General features: G+C 36.1%; 1 protein-coding gene across 3 annotated transcripts in view; it reads left to right on the forward strand.

Moving 5' to 3' along the window:
- LRRK1 (leucine rich repeat kinase 1) overlaps window positions 1-20043 on the forward strand; it is a 154858-nt gene that overhangs the window by 4376 nt on the left and 130439 nt on the right. For all 3 annotated transcript variants that reach the window (XM_016424661.2, XM_056807503.1, XM_007479468.3), the window contains exon 2: window positions 1355-1560. In XM_016424661.2, the coding sequence (XP_016280147.1) occupies window positions 1491-1560 (70 nt within the window). In that variant the 5' untranslated portion in view covers window positions 1355-1490. The remainder of the gene's footprint in view (window positions 1-1354; window positions 1561-20043) is intronic.

The following is a 20043-nucleotide window of genomic DNA, read 5'->3' on the forward strand; positions in this document are numbered from 1 at the left end:
AATGATAAGGGAGTGAAAAGAGAAGTGAAGAAAGAGGAGATTATAGGATAATATCTTAAAGAACTAGGCAGAGAGAGGGGAATGGAGCATGTTTATAGGGTCAGCAGGAAAAGGGTTAGTGCAATGAGAAAAACTGAAGATAAGAGGGGATGATAGTGGGGGCTTTTTGAAGAAGAGTAGTGGGGATGGAATCAAAAAGTGTTGTCCTTGGCAAGGAGGACCACTTCTTTATCAGATATAAATAGATAGTCTGGGTCTATAATTTTATTAATTGTAGGGAACTCCTTCTACCAACACAGATCTAGCTCCTCTGTAAATTTTGGAGAGTTTCCTGAAGCGTTGAGAAATTAAATCAATGTTCAAATGACCATTCAAACCCTGGTCATTCCTACTATTCTCTGACATATGTCATAAATAAATACGATCTCCACCTTGGAGAGTTAAATTTTAAAGTAGCTTGCTAATTAGAAAAGGGGTAGAAGACCCTGCTGGTGGCAAATCTATAAACTCTCCTCTCCATATGCCTATAAAATACATTTTTTCTAAACTAAACTTTATTTTCAAATAAAAATTCACAGCAGGCTTAGATATGGGATGTCCTAGGTTCAAATTTGACCTCAGACACCTTCCAACTGGGTGACTGTGGGCAAGTCACCCAGTCCTCATTGCTTAGCTCTTACTGTGTTGATTGGAACAGAATTGATTCCAAGACAGAAGATAAGGGTTTTAAAAAAAATTCACCTCTCCCATCTCCTCCAGCCCTATAAGGGGAATGGGAGAAGAGGAGAACAAGTATTTATTAAAGGCATATAATTTGCCAGGCACTGTGTTTAAATGCTTTATAAGTATTATCTCATTTGATCTGTTAAAAAAGAAAAATAAACCCCCTGTTACAAACCTGTTACAGTCAAAACAAATTCCCACATTAACTATATCCCCTTTCCCCCCAAAAAAATTCAGTTTGTACTCTGGAGGTATCACCTGTATCAGGAAATATGTATTATATTTCATCTTGAGTCCTCTTGAATTGTGGTAGGCCATGGTGTTGATCAAAATTTTCATAGTTTCTTTGTACATAAGTAAATGCAGATGGTGGTGGCTGTTGATTGAGCAATTTCAGGGAAATTGCCTGTTTTTGTCCAATTCCTGGGCTTAGATGGAGTAGCATGTGAAGGTCATTGAAAGAAAGGGGGAGCCATATAGAGAAATAATTATTTTAAAGATTTACAAGAATGTGTTGAAAATCATTATTACACATAATTGGGAAAATAAAACATCTTTGAATTTAAAAATTTTGCAAGAATAGAGAAAGATTTGATCATTTAAAAGCTCTTTTTTCCCTCCTCCAATAAAGCAAACAAGATCTCTTCTCAACCATGATGTCTTCTTGCTTCCATATTGTAACCTGCATTCTGAGCTGTGCAGATGGTGATCTTTGACTGGGCTGCTACAGAAACTGGATTACTGGAGTTTTACAACTGCAACCCAGAATGTACTGGTGTGTAGGTACTGAGGCATCTGCTGTAGGCCAAGACCACATCATGGACCATGGCCAAGATGGTAAGTCTTTTTGGTTTCGGACAATACATCAACAGACTTACATGTAAAGTTAATAAACTTGTTACATTATCAGAAGTGTGAGTGGTAGAAAATAATTCTGCACATTTATATAATTTGTTCAACATTTTTAAAGTGGACTTCTTCCTAACTACCTCATGAGGCTAATAGATTAAGCATTATATTGCCATTTTTATATGAGGAAATTGAGCTTTAGGTTCTTGCTACTTATTCAATCATATATCTAATATGTATGGGAGCCAGGATTTGAACCCAGGTATTTGCATTTCAAGACTAATGTTTTATACTATGCCATGCTTTTAATTTGTTTTTTTCTAAACCAGTGGAAGTGAGATTGGGTGAGACGAGATTATTTTTCATCACAAAAGTATGCTTTGGTAAGATTCCTGCTAATGGCAAAGGAATATGTGAGCCAATTTTCAAGTGTCAACTCCTACTTCAGCACAAATTATGAAAAGTGGAAAACATGTCCCAGAGTCAGTTGTCCCAATGTTTGCAATATACATCTTTTTTAAAGTTTTCTTACTGTAAATTTTTTTCTGTATTAGTTGATTATATAGTATTGGTACAGAACAAAACAGAAACATAACGGTTTTGTATATAGTACTCTTAACTTGTTTTGTGTGCTTTCACTGATATCATTTTTTACCCCCACACAATAACTCTTTGATGTAGAGAGGGGCAAGTGTTATTTTTTTTAATTTGATAGTTATCTGACTTGCTATTCAATTAATCAATTGGTCAGCATTACTGGCCCAGGAGGAAAAGAGATTTTTCTGTATTTTAGTTGTTTTTCTAATAGAGAACCACATGCTAAAAAAAAAAATCATCTGACTTAATTTAAAGAATTGCACATAAATATGGCTAAAGACGAGTAAAATACATTCTCCATCACCATTGTTACCACCTTACCTCCTACCACACTAGGATGAAAGAGGTTAATGGCAAGGACAGGCAAATTATCAAAAACTGTCCCCTCTTGGTTTATTGGTTTATTACTGACATGTTGTTTGCTTTGGTTTCAGGGACAACATATTTTCCTGGTTATATCTTTATCCACTCCTCAGTTCTCTTTGGTTTTTCTACCTGGCCATAAGGGATGTATTCTGTAAGGTTCTGTTCTTATCTTCTTCTCTCTTCTTTTCTGTTCTCTAGAGAAGAGAGAGTTCTCTCTTCTCTTCTCTAGACTCCTTTCTTTAATGGTCTTACTCAGACCCATGCCTTCAACTATTGCCTATCCTTGTATCTTCCAAAACTTACTCTCCAGAACAAACCAACCTCTCCCCCGAGTTACAGACTTGCCTTTTTATTGTTTTTACAACTGCTTGATCCATATGTCTCACTGGAACCTCAAACTCACCAAATCCAAAACTTACTAGCATATAAAATCTGTGCTCTTTACTGACTTCACAGTTTTAAATGGAGATTACCATTTCCCAAGATTACCATTTTATCTTTGACTCCTCCATTTTTCAGTTCTCATGTCCAACTGGCTAAATCCTATGGATTTTATCTTTGTAGTGTATCTCCTATTTGCCATCTTCTCTCTATTCCCATCAGCTGTATATTAGTGCAGACCCTCATTACTGAACACCTGGCTATTGCAATAGCATCTTATTAGGATGCTTCCACTCTTTTCCCCTTTAATCTATCCTTCACAGAATTCTGAGCCCTAGAATGCTATATAAATCTTCTTAATGAAATCCATTAAAATTCAAAGAATTGGTTTAACCATCCAATATAGAAAAACTAAAATGTACTAAAAAAATACATATTTCCCAAATGAATGAGTTGAGTCCAAAATTGAATACGAGCTCAGACTGGCTCACATTTGGGAAATTGCATAATGCTCTCATTGCTTTGAAGGCCCATTTCTTCAATTTATATTATTTCAATAATTTGGCAACTCATGGAGTACGATGCTTTCTGAAGAATCAGAATTATTGGTAAGATAACCATGGGCATGGTGGTACATACCAATTGTGGCATGTTAGCAATGATGTATTATACACAAGAAGTAACATAAATATGACCTCAAGAATAAATCTGCCTGGAAAGGGAAGTGGGACAGTCATACAATCAGAATCTCTAGTTCCCCTGGTGGGACCAAAATATCTGCAAATATATGGATGTAATAGGTGCTATCAAATGAACTAGAGATTCTGACTCTGAGAAAGTTGTCATCTGAACCAAGTGGAGGGAGTACCAGATGCACTGAAATAATAAACCCATCTAAGAATTTAAAAGTTGATGAATCCTAACCCTCTACCAGACTTTAAGCTACAGGAGGCAGAACCTAAATGTTATTTCCCTCAGTATTTATCCCAGTGGTTTGCTCATTTTACATTTTTTAATAAATACTACATATATATATATACACATATAATACTACATATATAATACATATAATAAAAACTACCTCCATCTTAAGACCAAGCCCACAACTTCACCTTCATTATTAGCATCATCTATTAGATGAGTCAGCAAATGTGTATATATGCCATAGGAAAGAAAAACATTTCTCAGGCTTTTATGATTATATTTGAAAATAAGAACCCTTTGAAACTAGGGTGTGTGTTAGATGACACATATTATTATAAATGTGAAATTAGGGTAAATGAAATGTTGATAATGGGAATAAGAAATCTTCTTAGACAAACGTATTATTAGGAGAATGAAGCATTTTTGATTGAGTGAACCACCAGTCAGTTTTAGAAAAACCTGTCTCTCCAACTGTGATTACCTATACAAAGTCACGAAAAGAAATGAGACAATTATCCAAATGACTAACCAGAGAAACATCTTAACTGCTCCATCACACAGATTGAGGCAGATAAGTCAGGGTACCTTATGGTTGTGGTGTTGAGGAAAGACTAAGCAGATAACCAAAAGACAGAATTCTTGGCTCAGCTCTACCATCAACCAGACCTGTGACTTTGGGAAAGTCACATAAACTCTCAAGGCCTTAGTTTCCTTATTTGTAAAATAAGGGTCATCTGGATGATCTGAGTTGGCTTTTTCAAGTTCTGAGATTCTTTGACTCTCTTATTGTTTCAGTCATATCTTGACTCCTTATGACCCAATTTGTTTTTGTTTTTGTTTTTTTGCAAAGATCCTAGAGTGGTTTGCCATTTCTTTCTCCAGTTCATTTTACAGATAAGAAAACAGAAGCAAGCAGGATTAAATGACTTGCCCAAGGTCACATAGCTATTAAGTGTCTGAGATTGAATTTGAATTTAGGAAGAGGAGTCTTTCTGACTCTAGCCCTGGTACTACATCCACTGTGCCTCTTAGCTGCCCTTTGACTCTTGGTACTCCAAATAATTGACTGAATTCTCTTTTTCTCACATTTCCTTATATCAGCACGACTTCTAGCCCTTAAAACAGAGATTAGACTTGATTCTATGAACTTCTTTAAAAAAATTTAATAACTGTGTTTCGATATAATTGGCTTCCTTTGTAATCCTATATATTTTATTTTATGCATTTGCAAATATTTCTCTGAGAAGAGGTCCTTAGGCTTTGTCAGACTGCCCAAAGGTCCATAATGCAAAAAGGTAAAGAACCTCAGCCTTGTATTGAGTGTTGCTAAAATTTATGCTGATGGCCTAAAAAAAAAATACTGTCATGTTATAGGCTACCAAAATGTAAATTCTATATAAAGCATGGCTTCAAAAGCAGAAATATAAATGGAAGAGAAATATCTCATCCAGAGTACTCCAAATCTCTAAATATCTACTTTTAAAAATTGTGCATTTTTGCTCTTTAAAATGCAAGTGCTCATGGGCAATTTATCACAAACTGAAGTAGTTTGAGCTGTTAATAGTGAGCTTCTGACTTCCTGAAATAGAAATAGAAAACAATAGACTAAAATAAGTAGAGGTAATCTTGTTATTAGCTGGTAACACAGGGTGTGTGTGTGTGTGTGTGTGTGTGTGTGTGTGTGTGTGTGTGTACATGTGTGTCTGCGTGTGTGACTGGATGTCTGAATGCATGTGTGTGTGTCTGTGTTTTAAGATTTTTCCTAATAAGTATGGAGCCTCATCTATGATTGTTGCTTTAAGTTACAGATCTTATCTTTTAACTTGTGTTTTTTATGATGATGCTCTTTCAATTATGAAAATGGCCAGGTTTAATTTTGTTGTCCTGAAAGGAAGGGAAGAGGACTAGATAATTCACTTCCTGTCCTGGGGCCATATCACTGACAGCACCCTGGTTAAGGGTGTTTTTCCCCTCTAGCCTCTATTGTTTTTATAGAATTTATAGGTCACTCGGCACCTAGTACAGTGCTGGCACAGACACATCACAGGTCTAGAACTAGAAGAGACTTCAGAGGAGGGTAGTGAGTTGCCCATGATCTTACAGGTAATAGTCTTCTATTGGCAATAAGTCTTCTGACTCCAGAGTGAGTGTTCCTTCTAGTGTATCCCATTTGTTGTTCAGTCATAGCTGAACATGACCCTATTTGGGGTTTTCTTGGCAGAAATATTGACGTGGTTTGCCATTTTCTTCTCCAGACCATTTGACAGCTGAGGAAACTGAGGCAAGCAGGCTTAAATGACTTGCTCATGGCCACTTAGCTAGGAAGTGTATCATATAATAGATTTTTTAAAATAGTATTTTATCAAGTTTAAAAAACAACAAGAAACTGTGGATGGTTAACTCAACTGGAGAGAACATTTTTGCTAAAGTTATTTCAGCCTTATGTGGGTATGGGGCATTTAGTTCTTTTTATGACCACAGATTGTCATTTGTTAAAAGAGGAACTGAATGTCGATAGATGACAGAGAATGAACTCAAAGTGCATGTAACTGTCTGGGTGACCATGTGACTGTGTGACCCAAGGCATCTAGTAGCATGCTGGACCCTGAGTTTAGACCTAGCCTTAGACACCAATAGTCACTCAAGCTCTGTACCTCAGTTGTCTCCTCTTTGAAATGGGAATAATAATAGCACCTGCCTCCCAGGATGGTCATGAGACTCAATGAGTTGCATATGTTACAGCACTATAGAAATACTAGCTATTTTTATTGTCCTCTCTGAGTTTCAGTATCCTTATCTGAAAAAGAGAGACATTAGACTAAACGAGTAGTGTGTTATGGTAGAAAGAATACTTAGACTGGGATCCAAAACCTGGTTCAGCTATCCACCAACTGTGTGACTTTGGATAACTCCTTTTCCTTCTAAGCCTCAGTTTTTTTTCATCTATAAAATGGAAATTTTAATATTTGTACTATTTATATCCTGGAATAGTTATGACAAAAACCTTTCATTGACCTCCAAACACAGTGGAAATATGAGTTATTACTATTACTAAATAATAATCTCTACCTCTTTGAAACCCTAGCTTCCTTCAAAATTTGACTCAAGCACCATCATAGAGAAAGCCTTTCTTAAACCCCAAACTGCTAGTAGTCTAAGACATCTTGTATTTAATTTGTGTATACTCACACTCATACATATTATCACTCTTGTTAGATTATAAGCTCTTTGAAGGCAAGGTCTCATTTTTGTCTTTGAACAAAAATAAGTGCTTGCTGTCTGCCTCAAACTAGGCACAATGTCACATAATAGGACCAATGTTTATTCATTAAATATACCTGCTAGAAAAAGATCTATGGGAGTAGAAACAGAGAAGAAAAACAACTGCTTCATCACATGGCTCAATGGGGATATGATTGGGGATGTAGACTAAGCGATCACCCTGGTGCAAATACTAATAATAGGGAAATAGGTCTTAACCACTGACACATGTAAAACCCAGTGGAATAGCATGTTGGCTCTGGGAGGGGGAAGAATCATGTAACCATGGAAAAATGTTCTTAATTAATCAATTAAATAAAATTTTAAAAATATATACATACTAGAGTAGAAAGACCACTGGATTTTTTAAAAATCTCTTTCCTTCTATCTCAGTATCAGTTTTAAGACAGAAGAGCTACAAGGGCAAGGCAATCAATATAAAGTGACTTGTGCAGGGTTACAAAGCTATGAAGTGTCTGAAACCAGATTTGAACCCAGATCTTTCCCAACTCCTGGCCTGGTGCTTTTATCTACTGTTCTACCTAACTGCCCAAGACCATTGGATTTGAGATCAGAGAAGAATCCCTAGGTTCAAATCCCACTTCTACCACTTATTTGCCATCATTCCCATGGCCATGACATAACCTCTCTCTCACCTTACAATAGTAAACTTATGATCCTCATATCTCAGTATGATTTATTGTAAGAGCAATTAATTAAGTCTTTATTCATAGCATTTTCAATTTGAAGGTGATTTTTATGTTGATTGTTAATATTTTTGCTGATGTTGGGTTTATTACTTGAGTTTGTCTAAACTTTTGAAAACACTTATTAAATGCTTTTTATGTGGAAAAGCAGAATGTGAGAACTCTGCATCATTCTCAGAAGCATTATTTTTTTTTAAATATGGCAATGCATTTATTTGGGGTAATAACCTGTATTCTGGTCTCTTCCCACTCCAGTCCATCTTCCACTCAGTTTCAAATTAATCCTATTAAAACACATCTGACACATGTAAAACCCAGTGGAATTGTTTGTTGGCTATGGGAGGGGGGTAGGAGGAAGGGAGGGAAAGAATATGAATCATGTAACCATGGAAAAATATTCTAAATAAATAAATAAATGATAAAAAATGAAAATAAAATAAAATGGAAAAAACCCACATCTGCCCAAGTCACTCCCACTATTCAGTCAACTCCAGTAGTTCCCTGTCTTTCCTCCAGGGCCAAATAGAAAATCTGCAATTTGGCATTCAAAAGTCCTTAAATAACTCAATGCTCTTCTATCTCCATTCTTTCTACACCTTCCCTCCCACATACTCTGCAATCTATTGACATCAGCTTCTTTAATGCTTTCTTAGAGGAGACACCATCCACAGAGTGGGCATTTTTTTTGGCTGTTCCCCCTCACCTGGAATATTCTTCCTCTTCTCTGCCACTTGGCTTCAAGTCTCAGTTAAAATCTCACCTTCTATAAGAAATCTTTCTTTGCCCTTTCATTCCAGGCCTTTCTCTGTGTCAGTTATCTCCAGTTTTTCAAGTACATATCATGTCACTTTTCCCAAAGGTTCACATCTATAAGAGCTAGGAAAAAGTTACATCTGTACTCCTGGACTGATATTTTAAATAGAAAACCTCATGGTAATTCAAATTTGAGATTAAAATTTTAATACATAAAAATCAAGAAATAGGAATTCTCCTATTAGCATTCACCCTGTGTTGTGTAAGTGGCCTTGGAGGTTGATATGTGATCAATTAAGTCTGTGTTAAATGAATTGATTAACATTGCTTTGCAAGCACTGGCTTTCACATTTCATTTTCTTATGAGTTTCAAATTTGTGTCCACAGTGGTCCCACTGCCTGAGTTTATTGGTAATTCAGAAAAGAATCTTCTCCAACAGATTTAATAAATCCTTTACGGTTCATGTACAGGGGAGAACTCTATGCTAGCAAACCCCAGATCCTTGGCTTTTTCCCTAATGTGGGTGCCAGCTTTTGGCCAAGTTTCATGGACTTCTAACCCTGGCAGATGTCAGGCAAGTCAATAGATGTAAGCTATTTTTTAAAAACCAAATCTGATTTCATTTGTTCTAAAAAATTCCCCAGTGTAGGACTCTCCACAATGTAAGTTGATAACCTGTTTTTACTGCATCTTATAACCCTAGAGTTCCCTGGGGGGGGCACTGAAAGTATGACAGAACCTAGGTATTCTTGACTTAAAAGGTCAGCTCTCTGTCCACTATGCAACACTACCTTTCACAAAATGCATCTATCCTTGCAAAATCATCCTCATTAGAATGCTTTTGCAAGGATATATAAAAACCAGTTTCAGTACATTTTCTATTGATAGTGAGTCACATTATTTTGAAGCATGAAGATATACTTACTTTGCATTTTACTAAACATCTCTGATGAGCACAAGTCACATGTCTGTGATATAAGCTTTCAAAACATTAGACTTGCTGAAATGGGATGCTTTCTCTTGTAATCATTAGATTTTCAACTAAGGTGAAAGTTGTCCCTTTGCCAAATTGTCAAAGGCTGTTTCTGATGTAGAAAAATATGTAAAAAGTGAAGTGACAGTTCATTTGTGAATATGGGGATGGTGAAGAGAAATATATGATTTTTTAGCTTTTTTATTCTTATACAGATGGAAAAGTATTCTCACCCATCTTCAACTATTACTGTTGGAAGAACTAGCATCCTGCCAATCATCCAGGTTTACAACTTTAGTAAAAGTCTTATTTCTTTCCAGTAACTCCCCTCCTAGCACATCAGATGCCAAATCTTGTCACCTAAGTATCCATGACACCTGTCACTTTTCTGTAGTCAGATGGTCCCCACTCCTTCTTTCCTATGGCATCACCTTCCTAATTAGCCAGCTGGCTTCCAGGTTCCCCTTTCTCCTCATCTCATTTACTATAACAGGAGTTTAGTGGGCTCCTAGTGTTCTCTCCCTTTCCTCCCTCCTCTAAATTCTTTCTCTATCTTGTGGTTTGAACTATGAAAGGATGGGGGGTCATTGGAGGGTTGAAGATGTCAGGAAGGTTGTCAGGCTTTTTCTGATCTGTTGCCTATAGCCTGCTGAAGAAAAGTTACTGGGTACTACTCCGTATTCTAGCTTTCTTCATCTCCCTTGTGATTATTCAGTTATGTCTCACTCTTTTGTGACTTCATTTGGGGTTTTATTGGCAGTGATATTGGAGTGGCTTGCAATTTCCTTCTATATATTATTTTACAGAGGTGGAAACCGAGGCAAACAGGATGCTGTGACTTGCCCAGCATTACACAGCTGGGAAGTGTCTGAGGCCAGATTTTAACTCAAGAAAATGAGTCTTCCTGACTCAGGTTCAGAACTCTATTTACTATGCTACCTAGCTGCCCCGTATCGCCCATCCTAAGAAGTAAATGTCTTTTTACACATATACACACTCCCTATTTTTTAATATTATGAATTTGAGATATTTCAGATATCACTGAGGGTTTCTACTTACCCATGTCCACAATAACTGCCATAGAAGTTATTGTCAGCATTCAGACAGGTAAGGACTCCCAAGAGCTTAATTTGTATGCCCACAATACACTCTCTCTAATCCCCATAAATGAGGCCCCTAAAAGAGGAACTTTCCTTTAGTTTATCCCCAAAAGAGAACTAGGGTAAAAAACTCTTAGACCTATCCCTTTTAGAAACATGACATTTTTTTCCATTCTAGAAATATGAAAATTTTTTCAGACTAATTTAAAGAAAATCTTGTCAACTTTCATTGCTATTTCTCTGCTTAGTTTTTTTTATTCCAGACTTAAGCACCAAAAACAAAAAGTGTTTCCATATACTAAGTAGAACACAAAAAGATATAAAATAGTGAAAATATTTAGAAGACATACTTATTGGTTTTTTTTTTTAAGTATAATAATTCAATAGGTCATTTTCAAAATGGTCTGTCTGGTTGTTCTGTTGCATTTTTTGAAATTTAACTTTTATTCTGAACTTTATATTAAATCTCCCCTTCCCCCCAAAATGAACATTTCCATATTCAAAATATAACACAGGTGACTAGAAGATAACTGTCATCTGAACTTTGACCCAAGTTCTATAATTTCTTTTTATCTTGATGTACAATTTTATCTATTGTTTAAGAATATTGTAAATCATAACTCTGGCATGGATCATGTTAGATTTTCAAAGGCTTGGGGTAATTCTGAACATTTTTAAGCCTAAGGAAAAATGTTTAGATTTAATTTAATTTTAAAAAAATTTTCTAGGTGGTCTTAGTAAAGAATTTTTTTCTATGCTACGGTATCCATAGAGCCCCTGAGGGACCCTTGGTATAATAATAACCCATTGCTACTGTTGTCTTTTAACCCCTACCCATCCCCTTTTAACCCACAGTGACTCAGGCATATGGCCTCTAATCTCCAAAGGGTCCAACAGTTTTAAATTACTCTGAGCTCAGAGGAGGACCTCAGGCTTCACCTGAGGGGGACTCAATAAAGCAGTTCTTCAAATCTTGGTACAAAGATGTATGTGTCCTTATACCCACCAAGAAGGGGCTTTCCAACATGCCCTAAATGTTAGTGGGGCAGAAGTACCCTGGCTACCCTGGCCCTAGATATCTCTCTATATTTTTCCTAACACCCCCAAGGGCTGATGATCAATCATCTTTTCCACCCCACATTTTAAAAGCCATGCCCAATATTCCTTCCTAAAGAAAATGTCATCATTTTATCTACCTAACATGGAGTAGATAAGTATCCTGGCTATTCCCTTTATCTCCTTGACCTCCAGGCAGTTTTATTTGTGTGGCTAGCCCTGTTTTCTGAAACAGCTATTGGTACTGCTCCATTCTCTCAATTAAACTTTACCAGTTTCTTTTCCTAGCCTGTATGACAGTCTGAGACTAAAGACCCATATCTGAGGTTTAATTCCATTCAGAGGGAGTCCATCCAAAATTGCATGAATGTGAATTGCACGCATTGCAGGCTGGTCATAAATCAAATCCACCAAATCCATCTCTTAACTTTTATCTCCAGCTTCAACTTAATAGGGCTACCATGTATGCAAAATTCCTCACTTTATATCCCCTGGAAAGGAATAAAAGTAACACTTTAAAGGACCTCCAATTGATTCTACTGATTTTGGAAGAGCAAATAATTTTCCTTATTAAGTAACTGCTAGCCAATAAAATTTTGTAGTTTACAAATAATCTAAGTTTCCCCATTAGAATAGACCCTTATTTGCCAGTATTTTTAACTTTCAATGACTTGTTTAAATTTCTGTTGCAACTGACCAAGAACCTTAATTTAAAAGCCCACCCATTCTAACTCCCATTGCTAAAAGCCACTCTCTTAAAAATATTGATGGAGAAGGAAGAGGGTCAGGTAATAAGAAGATAAGCTTGAGGCTTCTTTATCACTTACTCTTAATCCCAGTAATGATTTCTGATGTTTCCAGTTTTGTAGCTCTCAGTTCAATTGAGGGGCATTCTCTGGAGAAACCTCTTGATCAGAAATCATATTTTCCACCTTTAGTTTATTCTCATCCTGCATTAACATTTCCCTCTTCTCCTAGAATAGTCAACCAACCTATTAGGCAGTCTTCTAACTTAAGTGCACTTTTAAAAAAATTAAAAACTATATTACCTTTTTCTTTTAATTTTTTAATCCTTAAAACTAACTTGTGTTCTTGATTGGGCAGTGCAGGTTTTCCAGGGATGAAAGTCAGAACCAAACAGTGCTTCTAGCATTCTGCTGCCTCTGATACATGTCCTAATACTTAGGTTAATCAGGTTTAGGTTCAATAGGATCTGCCTCCTCTATCAAAAAGGAAGTTCTCCATATTCTAAAAACAAGACTTGTCTCTTGGGATAAAAGCCTTTTTTTCCTAAATAGCCCATCCCAGTCAACCTTCTTTCCACCATACTTTCTCCCCATTTAAAAAAGGAATTTAACCATGATGTCATTGCAAAAATGAAAACAAATGTTTAAAAAAAAAATCAAAACCACTACACACCTCTGCTCATAAATTTTAAAAGCATGGGCTAAGCTTAAATTGCCTTGGACCAATGGACTTAAAGCTATTTTTTTTAATTCAGTAAATACTTGGGAACTGTAAACCCAATTAAAAACTAGTTCAGCAATTAAACATTAACAACACAAAATAAAAAACTTCAACTCTCAACAAACTACAACTTCCTTCCTTGGTTTGGTCCTTAAAGTTCTGGATATTGAAAAAACTTAAAATTTTGGCAAATAGTCCCATCATGTAACCTGGCAAAGAAAAGGAGAAAAAATATATTCTTGGGTTCAAAAATCACTGTAGATGGTAAGTGCAGTCATGAAATTAAAAGACTTGTTCCTTGGAAGGAAAGTTATAGAAAATCTGGCCAGTACACTAAAAAACAGAAATATCACCTTCCTGATAAAGGTCCTCATAGCCAAAGCTAGTTTTTCCAGTAGCAGTGTATGGCTATGAGAGCTGAACTATAAGGAAAGCTGAGCACCACAGAATTGATGCCTTCTAATTGTGGTGCTGGAGAAGACATGGAATCCCTTGGATAGTAAGGAGGTCAAATTAGTCAATGCTTAAAGAAATTGATTCAAACTGTTCATTGGAAGATCTGAGACTGAAGTTGAAGTCTGAGTACTTTGGCCACATAATGAGGAGACAGAATTCATTAGAAAAGATTCTGATGTTGGGAAAGATTGAGAGCAAAAGGAAAAGGAGTTGGCAGATGAGGTGGATAGATAGTGTCATGGAAATGAGGAGCATGAAGTTAAACAAACTTCTAGATATAGTGGAGGATAGAAGAGCCTGGCATGCTATTGTCAATGGGGTGTGGAAGAACCAAATAACAAAACAACCACAAACTTTTGGAAATGACTATCCAACCATCCCTGCCTTGAGGCTAATCCTCTTATAGTTCAAGCCACCAGATGAATAAAATTCCTTTTGTTCTTCAGTTATGTCCAGCTCTTCTTGACCCCATTTAGGGTTTTCTTGGCAAAGACACTAGAGTAATTACCATTTTCTTTTCCAGCTTATTTTACAGATCAGGAAACAGGCAAGTGAGTTGCCCAGTTCACGTAGCTAATAATAATATACAACTTATAAGTGTCTGGGGTTAGTTTTAAACTCAGTTCTTCCTGATTCCTGGACTGGCATTTTATCCACTTCACCATCTAGCTACCCACCTAGCTAATCTGTTCTAACAGGCAGGATAATTGTCCTCATAGTTGCAATTGTTTCAGGACACTACCCAAACCTTTACCACATATACACAACTGCCTGTTTTATCTTCCTTAGACTACAAGCCTGACCTTGACACTCCCTTCCATAAAATTCAGGGCCTGTAGGATAAAATAGAAATTCTTCAACTTGATATTTAAAGTACTTCAGAATCTGACTCCAACCTATCTTTTTAGACTTATTTCAGTTACTCTCTTTGGATACACTATGAATTGCATCTAACTGGCCAACTGCGTATCTTGGCATGGGCTGTCTTCCCGTGCCCGGCATGCACTCCTTCCTCACTGCTACCTCTTAGAATACTTCCCATCCTACTTGCAAATTTCAGTTTAACTACCTTCTCTTATAGAAAGCTTTATTGGTCCTCCTGGTTAGTATTTTCACCTTTTTCAAATTATCTTCTACCCTCTTCTTTTCCCTTCTTCCCCTTGAACCAAGAACTTAAACTCCTCAAGGCTAGGCACTTCCTTTTTGTCTTTTATCCCAAGTTCCTGGTACATATGAAGGTCTTAATAAGCATTTATTAAATTTTGGGACCATGAAGGCACTATGTTAGAGTGAGGAAAACAGTGTAGAGTGGGAAAAAAACAGAACCAGATGAAAAGCTAATTATGACAGTAAAAGGGAAAAGTGAATGGATAAAGAATCCTGAGGGAGATTTGGAGGGTTGACTGGAAAATTAGGACTTTTTATGACTTAAATTCAGTTTTTAAAAATGTAAGTGGGTTCAAAGAAAGCTTTTGATTGTATTGATGGTTAATTTTAAGTTTATTACATGATAAACAAATGAAGGAGTGATTGAGCATAAATAGACAGAATATTTGTCAGAAATTGACATAAGTGATGTCTTCTAGAGTTGCAAATACAGATTAAAAATAAAAACTTTTGATGTTCTTACTAAATTTCCTTTTGGAAATAATCTATTAAACATTCCTCCTTTTATTTTTTTGCCATTCCAAAAAAAAATCAGAAGCCTCATTTTTTCTTTTTTTCATAAACATTTGGTTGCAAGTGCTCACAAAAAATCATGCAATGTCTTTGAAAATTCAATTCCACATTTATTTTAGGCAAGTCATGGAAAAACAGTGAAGAACGGCAGTGATTCAGGTTTGGGGGAGCAAAGGAAATCCTGATAAATTTAGCCCAAGTATTCTTGGTATGTCCATAATGTCTGTTGAAATCATCAGAATAGCATTCTTCCTTTTTTTTATTCTTTCTTTTTTTATACAGTTTTAAGTAGTCCAAGTTATTATGAAAACTTTGGAGAAACTTATTTTGCTTAAGAGAGAACTTTAGCTGCAGGTCAGATCACTGTACATTTTAAAAACAACATTAACTGGGTTTGACCCAACTTGGATCCTGTTCTCAATCATACACTACTCTGTCTCTGAAGAGCAAAAGTTGCTGGGAATGCTGATAATCACCAAAGAACCAGTTTTTCCAGAGGATCAAAAAATTTGAGAGAGCATTAAAGCAAACTTTCACTTCTGCATTGGAACACATCTTATACTAAGGGATAGGATCCATTTTAATGTTTCAGAAGCAACACTGTCATCCATTCATTCAAATTCCATGTATTTAATGTATTATATTATAGCAGGGAGAGGGATATGTGAGGCTACAAAGGGTCTCAGTAGGATTGACTAATTTTTTAACATTCTTTCTTCTTGGATATTTTGTAGCAAACACTTGGTTTTTATTTTATTTTGTTTTATTTTTCAATTAACAGGTATTTGCTTTTTCTCTCCTACCCCTAGTTAAAAGTAAAAAAATATATAGAAACTTCAGATTCTGATTTATGAAGTCAAGTAAAACAAATTTCTACATTGTCCATGTCATTTGTAAGTATTTGTGTGTATATACACACACATATTCTGTATCTTGAATTCCTTACCAAGTCTCTATCTGGTCATCATGGGTCCTTTGGAATCATCGTTGGTCATTGTATTGATCAGAGTTCTTAAGCCTTTCAAAGTTATTTTCCTTTATAAAATTGTTATTTTATATATTATACTACTGATTCTTCTCAGTTCGCTCTGTCAGTTGTCTTTCCAGGTTGCCTTGGACTCAGCCATCTTTTTCATTATGTCTTATATCACAATACTATTTATCCTATGAGGCAGCTGGATGTCTCAATGGATTGAGAGCCAGGTCTAGAGATGGGAGGCCCTGGGTTAAAATCTGACCTCAGATACTTCCTATCTGTGAGACAAGTCACTTAACCCCCATTGGCTAGCCCTTGCCACTCTTCTGTCTTGGAACCAATATACAGTGCTGATTCTAAGATGGAAAGTAAGGGTTTAAAAAAATAGTACTTATCCCAATATCTTCTTGTTCAGTCTTTCCACAACTGATGGGAGTTCCTTAGTTTTTTTTAGCTCTTTTTTCTGCTATAAAAAAGCCTACTCTAATATTTTTGTTTATATTGAATCCTCTTCCTTTCTCTTTATTTGTTTATTTGTTTGTTTGTTTTGCCTTTTCCTGGAAAAGCTGCAGTCATGTTTCATTTTATTTGTGATTCTTTTTTTATTTAGAATATTTTCCCATGATTCCATGGTTCATGATTTTCCCACCCTTCTTCTCTCCCCCCTCCAAGAACTGACAAGCAATTCCACTGGGTTCTACGTGTATCATTGTTCAAAACCTATTTCCATGTTATTCATATTTGCAGTAGTGATCTTGTAATGTCAAAACCCTAATCATATCCCCATTGAATCACGTGATCGATCATATGCTTTTCTTCTGTGTTTCTATTTCCACAGTTCTTTCTCTGGATGTGGATAGCATTATTCCTCATAAATTCCTTTGGATTTTCCTGAGTCATTGCATTGCTGCTAGTGTAAAAGTCTATTACATTTGATTATGCCACAGTGTATCAGTTTCTACATACAATGTTCTCCTGGTTCTGCTCCTTTTGCTCTGCTTCATTCCTAGAGGTCTTTCCAGTTCATGTGGAATTCCTCTAGTTCATTATTCCTTTGGGAACAATAGTATTCCATCACCATCAGATACCACAATTTGATTAAGGAATCCAGTTTTTTTGCCATTACAAAGAGTATGGATAAATATTTTTGTACGCTTATTTCCTTATTATCTCTTTGGGATACAAACCCAGCAGTGGTATGGCTGTATCAAGGGGTAGGCAGTCTTTTAAAGCCCTTTGGGTATAGTCCTAAATTGCCCTCCAGAATGGTTGGATCAATTCACAACTCCACCAGCAATGCATTAGTGTCCCAATTTTGCCACATCCCCTGCAACATTTATTACTTTCCTTTGCTGTCATATTAGCCAATCTACTAGGTGTGAGGTGGTAACTCAGTATTGTTTTGATTTGCATTTCTCTAATTATGAGAGATTTAGAACACTTTACCACATGCTTTGATTTGAAAGCTTTGATTTCTTTATCTGAAAACTGCCTATTCATGTCCCTTGTCCATTCATCAATTAGAGAATGACTTGACTTTTTGTACAATTTACTTAGTTCCTTATATATTTGGGAGATTAAACCTTTGTCATAGAGTTTTGTTATAAAAATGTTCTCCCAGTTTGTTGCTTTCCTTCTATTTTTGGTTGCATTGGTTTTGTTTGTACAAAACCTTCTTAATTTGATATAATCAGTCATTCATTTCACATTTGCAGTGTTCTCTTTCTCTTGCTTGGTCTTAAATTCCTTCCTTTCCCACAGATCTAAGAGGTACACTATTCTATGTTCACCTAATTTATTTATGATTTCACTCTTTATGTTTAAGTCATTTTCCCAGTTTGAATTTATCTTGTTATAGGGAGTGAGATGTTGATCTACACCTAATTTTTCCCATACTGTTTTCCTGTTTTCCCAGCAGTTTTTGTCAAATAGTAGGTTCTTGTCCCCAACGCTGGGATCTTTGAGTTTATTGAACACTAGCTTGCTGAGGTCATTTACCCCTAGTCTATTCCATTGATCCACCTATCTGTCTCTTAGCCAGTATCATATTGTTTTGATGATCACTGCTTTATAGTACATTTTAAGATCTGGTAACAGTTTGTTCTGTTTTTCTTGCTCATTCTCGTCTTTTTACAGAATGCCTTTCCCTACTTTACTGCAGGCAGCTTCCTTGTGATTGAGGCTCCTCATCCTTCCTCACTGGTCCCCTAACTCAGCAGAGCTACTTTCTTTTAGTATCACTGTACATAGTATTCTCTCTGCCCTGAGGCTTCAGAATTTATTTATATGGAATGTATTTCCCATTCACATGAATAAAGATGGTAAATATCAGCAGGAATTTTAATATTGGGTAGTCTTGGAACAGAATGACTACTGTTGCCACTGTTATTCCTCTGTTACTTTCTTTTCATTGAATTTTAAAGTATTTTTCTCCCCAGGATTTATTTGTACCTTCAACAATGTGAGAAAAACCATTCGCTTGACCATTGAGAAACTTTGAATTTGCATTGTCCTTAAAATTTTTTCTTAATTTAATTTCTTAAACCCTTACTTCCTGTCTTAGAATCAATACTAAGAATCAAATGTAAGACAGAAGAGAAGCAAGGGCTAGACAATGGGCTTTAAGTGACTTGCCTATGTTTACACAGCCAGAAGTGTCTGAGGCTGTATTTGAACCCAGGAACTTTTGCCTCCAGATCTGACTTTCTATCCACTGAGTCATGTTATTACCCTTTTTAATGTGCTTTTGAAAACTGCTCTGAAGGGGTGGAGCCAAGATGGTAGCTTAGTAGTAGCAAAAGCCAAAACCACTATTACTCTCCTTCCAAACCAATCTTTAAAAAGCACTTCAAAATCCCAAGAGTCAAAATCAAACAGCAAGACTCTCTCACTCAATATAACTTGAAAGATAGGCAGAGAGAGTTTATTTTAATGGGATAAGGGGGAACCAGAAGTAAAACTTCACACCAAGGAGTGCTTTTTAACCACCCCACCATCTGCTGCTCCATGTTCCAAGTCTAAGCATAGGTCAACTTTGGGATCTTGGGGCCTGAACTACATAAACAAGAGAGCACCTCAGACCCACCCCCTTGAAGTCCCAGACCCTGGCACCAGACTGCTGTGAGGTCTGAAAATCCATAGTGCTGGACCCCTTCAAGCTTCCACCTCCACTGATGCAGTAAAGACTTAACCCCAAAGCAAAAAAGTTCACAGTACCTAATCCTGCAAGCCAGTAGAGGAGACAGAAATAACAAGTGGCTTTCATAATTCCCAGGCAAAAAAAAAAAGACTGGGAAAATGAGCAAACAGCAGAAGAAACAGTTAACCCTTGAAAATTTCTACAGGGACAAAGAGCAAAGAACAGAATCAACATGAGATGATGTTATCTAAGCAACCATATGTAAAACTTAAAAAGGCGGGGGGGCGGTTCTCACAAGCTCTGGAAGAATTTTAAAAAGTATGCAAAAGATCAAATAAGACAAGCTGAAGAAAATGGGGGAAAGAAATTAAAGTAATACAAAAAGAAAATAGCTTAAAAAGCAAAACTTGTCAACTGAAAAAAGAAGTACAAAAATCCAATGAAGAAAAAAATTCCATAAGAAGTTGAATGGACCAAATGGAAAAAGAGGATTAAAAAGTCATGGAAAAATTTCAGTCTTTAAAAATGAGAACTGGCCAAATGACACTGACTTCATTATATATCAAGAAACAATAAAAAAATGAAAAGAATGAAAAAAAAAAGAAAATATGAAATATCTCATTAAAAAAAAAAA

The sequence above is a fragment of the Monodelphis domestica genome, chromosome 1 (assembly GCF_027887165.1).
Source record: "Monodelphis domestica isolate mMonDom1 chromosome 1, mMonDom1.pri, whole genome shotgun sequence".
NCBI classification, from domain to species: domain Eukaryota; kingdom Metazoa; phylum Chordata; class Mammalia; order Didelphimorphia; family Didelphidae; genus Monodelphis; species Monodelphis domestica.